Source organism: Myotis davidii, unplaced genomic scaffold (assembly GCF_000327345.1).
Source record: "Myotis davidii unplaced genomic scaffold, ASM32734v1 scaffold73, whole genome shotgun sequence".
Lineage (NCBI taxonomy): Eukaryota > Metazoa > Chordata > Mammalia > Chiroptera > Vespertilionidae > Myotis > Myotis davidii.
The window spans coordinates 6,865,925-6,871,900 of NW_006286675.1; the positions used below are offsets into that span (position 1 = coordinate 6,865,925).

The 5,976-nt window shown below is 47.3% G+C and overlaps 1 protein-coding gene across 1 annotated transcript in view; it reads right to left on the bottom strand.

Annotated features, from left to right (window-relative positions):
* Positions 1-5,976, bottom strand: part of LOC102772560 — a 27,719-nt gene that overhangs the window by 15,184 nt on the left and 6,559 nt on the right. Inside the window, exons 4-6 of the mRNA XM_015560413.1 lie at positions 5,251-5,399; positions 3,093-3,233; positions 2,306-2,451 (exon numbers count right to left, since the gene is read on the bottom strand). Of these exons, the coding sequence (XP_015415899.1) occupies positions 2,306-2,451; positions 3,093-3,233; positions 5,251-5,399 (436 nt within the window). The remainder of the gene's footprint in view (positions 1-2,305; positions 2,452-3,092; positions 3,234-5,250; positions 5,400-5,976) is intronic.

A 5,976-nucleotide genomic window follows, 5' to 3' on the forward strand; every position in this document is an offset into this window, starting at 1 on the left:
TGTCCGGCCAGGGAAGTGGGGACCCGCAGCTGCAGCGGCCCCACGATCTTGGGCTTCGCTTTAGGCCCAGGCAAGGGACCCCTAGCTCCTGGGACTGCCAGCTTCGACCGTGCCCAGCTCCCATCGCTGGCTCCACCCCTACTTCCTGCTATCACTCGCCAGGGCAGCAATGGCTCCTGATTCTCTGATCATGGCTGCCCCCCAGCTCTTAGCTCCCCGCTGGGTTTCCGATCACTGTCAGTGGCAGTGGGCTTCTTCCTGCTTTCCCTTTCGCCTCCCTGCATTGTGCCTACATATGCAATTTAAACACCATCTTTGTTGTAGTTAACTGCCAATCATAGTTGTCAGTTAACTGCCAATCTTAGTTGGCAGTTAATTTGCATATAGCCCTGATTAGCCAATGAAAAGGGGATCGTCGTACACCAATTACCATTTTTCTCTTTTATTAGTGTAGATATTATATATATATATATATATATATATGTTTGGAGAGAGAGGAAGGAAGGGATGTAGGGGAGAGAGAGACAGAGAGAGAGAAAGCTCAATGTGAGAGAGAAACATTGATTAGTTGCCTCCCACACATGCCCTCACCTGGGATCGAACCCACATCCTAGGTATGTGCCCTGATCAGGAATTGAACCCACAACTACTTGGTGCACAGGAAGATGCTCAACCAACTGAGCCATCCAGTCTGGGCTCCTTGTCTTCACTTTTCCAGTCCCACACCTCTCACACCTGTCCCTGCCTGCCTCACAACAATCCCTTAAAATGGTACTTTTACATTTCCAATGTTTTCTTTAAAAGAAAATCACAGATTCACTTAGTTATTTAGATACCAAAGTTATAATATAGGACTTCATAAATAGGACCAGGGCTTTTTATGAGAATCTTGGTAGAAAAAAGCAGAGGGAAAGTAATATTTGATAGCAGACATGGTTTTCCAGCTTCCTTTTGTATATTTGTTGGGGTGACTGAATTATCAAATTGAACTAATAACCTGTATAATTTTGATACCATGAAAATACCTAAATGGGGGATAATCATTGAATTTGTGAATCTGTGTTCATTACAAGTTGTTTGAGCTCAGTTCCACAAAGTAGCCCTGGCTTCAGCTCTTTTTTTAAATAGGGCAAGTCAGTGAATAATTTCTTTTTAAAATTGAGATATAGCCCTAGCCAGTTTGGTTCAATGGATAGCGCATCGGACGGTGGATCAAAGGGTCCTGGGTTTGAGTCTGTCCAAGGGCACATACCTCAGTTGCAGGCTCCTCCCCAGCCCGGGTCCTGGTTGGGGTGTGTGCAGGAGGTAACCAATCGATGTGTTTCTCTCATAGCAATGTTTCTCTCTGTCTTTCCCTCTCTCTTCCACTCTCCCTAAAAATCAATGGAAAAATATCCTCAGGTGAGGATTAAAAATAAATAAATAAATAAAAGAAATTGAGATACAATTGACATATAACATTATATTAGTTTCAGGTGTACAACATAATGATTTAATACATGTATATATTGTGACATGATCACCACAGTAAGCCTAGTGCACTGGGAGAGTAGACCAACCCTCCGAAGGGAAGTACTAGTAGAGTCATGAGCAGCAAACTCGGGTTCTCCTGATGACGTGGTCTGCGCCCCTGACCTCGGCCATCTCTGAAGACCACACCACCTGCTGACACCCCAGTTATGTGAGCCACTAAAACCCTAGTTATATTTGTGTTTCTTTCACTTTTAACGGAAAGATTTCTGATTTGCATGCTGCACTAGTTTCCTATTGCTGCTGGAACCAATGACCACAAACGTAGTGGCTTCAAACAACACAACTTTATTATTTTCCAGTGTTGGAGGTCAGAAGCCTGAAAGGGTCTTAGAGGCCAAAGTGAAGGTGACGGCAGAGCTGTGCTCCTTCTGCAGGCTCTGGGAAGAATCTGCTTCCTTGCCCTTCCAGCACCTGTGTTTCTGGCTCATGGCCCCTTCCTCACGTCACTGCCACCTCTCCTCCTACTGTCACCTTTCCGGCTCTCTGACTCTGACCCTCCTGCCTCCCTCTTATAAAGGCCCTGGCAATTACACTGGACCCACTCAGCTAACCCAGGATAATCCCCTAAAGCAAGACCCTTAATTCGATCACATCTGCCAAGTCCCTTTTGCCATGAAGGTCACACAGTCACAGATTCTGAAGATTCAGACAGGAGTGTTTTTGGGGGTCTCTTGTTCTGGTCTCACGCATACTCGGGAAGCAGACTTGTGATTGACCACTGGGAAGGCCACTTAGTGGCAAAGCAGTTTCCTTCTAGTTCTCCGGCGCTTACCTGGGAGTGCGGGAGGGGGACTGCTGGAGTGGGGCGAGGCTGTGGCTGGCGGGCCTCTGCCCTGCATCTCTGCATACTCCGCTATGGGCCTGAGGAGGGCCAGCGCTCCGGAACACTGCAAGTAATTGCCATCGAGGTGCAGCTCGCTGGGGAAGGGGCCAAATACACGGCTCGTTAGGTGTTATTTCCACTCAGATCAGGACTTGAGGTCGTCACCTCCTAAAATAAATGCTAATACTTAGACCTCGTTATAAAATAATAAATAACCATAATAAATAATAGGCCAGGGCATGAAAAATAGACCTGGTGGCCATGTTACTGGCCAGAGACATGCATTGAACATGACATCCCTGAATCTCAAATGTAAGTAGAGGATCTTGCTCTTATCATTAAGAAGAAGAACACAAGCCAAAACCGGTTTGGCTCAGTGGATAGAGCGTCGGCCTGCGGACTGAAGGGTCCCAGGTTCGATTCCGGTCAGGGGCATGTACCTGGGTTGTGGGCACATCCCCAGTGGGAGGTGTGCAGGAGGCAGCTGATCGATGTTTCTCTCTCATCGATGTTTCTAACTTTCTGTCTCTCTCCCTTCCTCTCTGTAAAAAATCAATAAAATATTTTTTAAAAAAGAAAAAAAAAAGAAGAACACAAAATAACTAGAGGAGAGAAAAAGATGATGAGGAACATATTGAAAAGTGAGGGAACGAGTGGGCTCTGTCAATAAGCTGGTTATATAATTCCAGACAGAACAGCGCCGGAGGGAGGCTGGGCGACAGGGGACGCCTCTCACCAGATGGCACTCTGGCGGATGATGGAGCCCAGGTGTGGCCCGCTCCGGGGCCCCAGGCCACAGTAGCGCAGGCTGAGGCCTCGAAGCCTGTGGTTGTTCTCCAGGCCTGAGAAAATGCTCTCCATTTCCTCACTGTCAAATCTAAAAGGAAATGACAGGAACCAATTAGTGACCTTGAAGACCTATGTCACCCACTGGGTTAGTCATTTTCAAGCACCCCTAGGGCAGCGAGAGCCACTTATTTTTTTTAAATAAAATATTTTTATTGATTTCAGAGAGGAATGGAGAGGGAGAGAGAGAGAGAGAAACATCAATGATGAGAGAGAATCTTCGATCACCTGCCTCCTGCACTCCCACCACTGGGGACCGAGCCCATAACCAGGCATGTGCCCTTGACTGGAATCAAACCCAGGACCCTTCAGTCAGCAGGCCGAGGCTCTAACCACTGAGAAAACCAGCTAGGGCTAGAGCCACTTTTGCTGATCTTTGATTTGGGCTTCCTGGGCCAGGGCTGGCGCTGGGGTGGACATGGTTGACAGAGGGGGCTGCCTGTGTGTGGAGGAAGGGGGCCTGGAGTCTGCCTTCTGAGCAAAGAGCAGTGGATGGTTTGAGTAGCCATTCAAGGGAGCAAACGGAGAGCAAGCTCTGAACCCTGCAGTCAGGAGAGACGGCCCAGCTGGCAGGGCCGAAGGAGTCTGTGGAGGCTCAGTGGTTCCAGGACTTTGTAAGGGGGGGGTTTTTTTTTTTTTTAAATATATATTTTATTGATTTTTTACAGAGAAGAAGGTAGAGGGATAGAGAGTTAGAAACATCGATGAGAGAGAAACATCGATCAGCTGCCTCCCGCACATCTCCCACTGGGGATGTGCCCGCAACCCAGGCACATGCCCTTGACCGGAATCGAACCTGGGACCCTTCAGTCCGCAGGCCAACGCTCTATCCACTGAGCCAAACTGGTTTCGGCAAGGAGGGGGTCTTTAAAAAAAAGTTTTTATTGATTTCAGAGAGAGCAAGGGAGAGGGAGAGAGGGAGGAAAACATTGATGAGAGAGAATGAATCATTGATCGGCTGCCTCCTGCACGCCCCCTCCTGGGGATTGAGCCTGCAACCCAGGCATGTGCCCTGACCCAGAATCGAACAGCAAACTCCTGATTCATGGGTCGATCCTCAACCACTTAGCCACACAGGCCAGGCAGGAGTGGCCCTTCAAAGTTTGTTCAGAGCAGGTACAGGGAAGTCCAACCTTCCAGTCCTCCTTCCATGGCCCTGGGTGGCTCCTCCCCTCCCACTGCACCGTCCCTAGAGGCTGTGGTTTCCCTTAGCCACACTACCACTCAACTTTCAGTGGTTCTCAACCTTATGGCCCTTTAATACAGTTCCTCATGTTGTGACCCAACCATAAAATTATTTTTGTTGCTACTTCATAACTGTAATGTTGCTACTGTTATGAATCGTAATGTAAATATCTGATATGCAGGATGGTCTTAGGCAACCCCTGTGAAAGGGTCGTTCGACCACCAAAGGGGTCGTGACTCACAGGTTGAGAACCGCTGCATATGGACATCTTTGGTGACATTCAGAGTCCACCTTACATTCTGCATAATCAAGAAGAGCATGTCTCCTCTCCGCTGCTAGCCTGAGGGCTCCCTCGGACAGCAGCCTCACCTTGTGTATATTTGCATTTTCCTTAACAATGAGCACGGGGTCTTGCACAGACAGGCCTTGGACAAATATTTGTTGAAAGAATAAATGAATGCCCTGACTGGTTTGGCTCAGTGGATAGAGCGTCGGCCTGAGGACTGAAAGGTCCCACGTTCGATTCCGGTCAAGGGCATGTACCTTGGTTGCGGGCACATCCCCAGTAGGAGGTGTGCAGGAGGCAGCTGATAGATGCTTCTCTCTCATCGATGTTTCCAACTCTCTATCCCTCTCCCTTCCTCTCTGTAAGAAATCAATAAAATATATTTAAAAAAAGAAAGAAAGAATAAATGAGTGAATAGACGCTTTTTTGAGAACCCTAACATTCACTCAGGAACATTAACTCTAGGGAGGTTTTACAGTGTCCCCTTTCAGTGAGGACGTGATGAGATGCACGGAAAGAGGACATTGCCCTCCCCCCTGCCTTGCCTCCCCCAGCTGACAGCAGTCAGAGCCGTACCTGCAGTAATCGAGGACAAGAGAATGCAAACTGCTGAACGGCAGAGCCTGCCCAAGTCTCCCCAGAGACCACAGATCCATCTTGCAATCAATGAGTTCTAGGGTGGTCAGTGGGCAGGTGGCATGCCCCTTCCATTCCAGAAGCGAAGCCTGAGAATGCGAAGTGAAGAGTCCTTATGCAATAAAGTTAATGTGCTCTCTGTGTTCATGTTACTTAAAAGTCAGTTGTCTTAAATGTCTCAACATTCTTGCTTCTAAAATAACTTTCTACTTACTCAAGGAGAAAGTGGCATGCAAATAGAATAATTTCCCTTAAAAATGAAGACTCATCAAAGAATTATATGGGAGCCCTAGCCAGTTTGGCTCAGTGGATAGAGCGTCGGCCTGTGAACTGAAAGGTCCCAGGTTTGATTCCGGTCAAGGACACATGCCTGGGTTGTGGGCTCAATCCCCAGTGGGGGACATGCAGGAGGCAGCCAATCCATGATTCTCTCTCTTCATGGATGTTTCTATCTCTCCCTCTTCCTTATTCTCTGAAATCAATAAAAATATATTTTAAAAAACCACATAAATGTATTATTAAAAAATATTATATGGGAAACACCAAGTTTTATGATGAGATAAAATATCTTGCAGCATATCCTTTTAGATGATATTATGGGCTAAATGGTGCCCCTCCCACTTTCATATGTTTAAGTCCTAATCCCCAGCACCTCAGCATGTAACT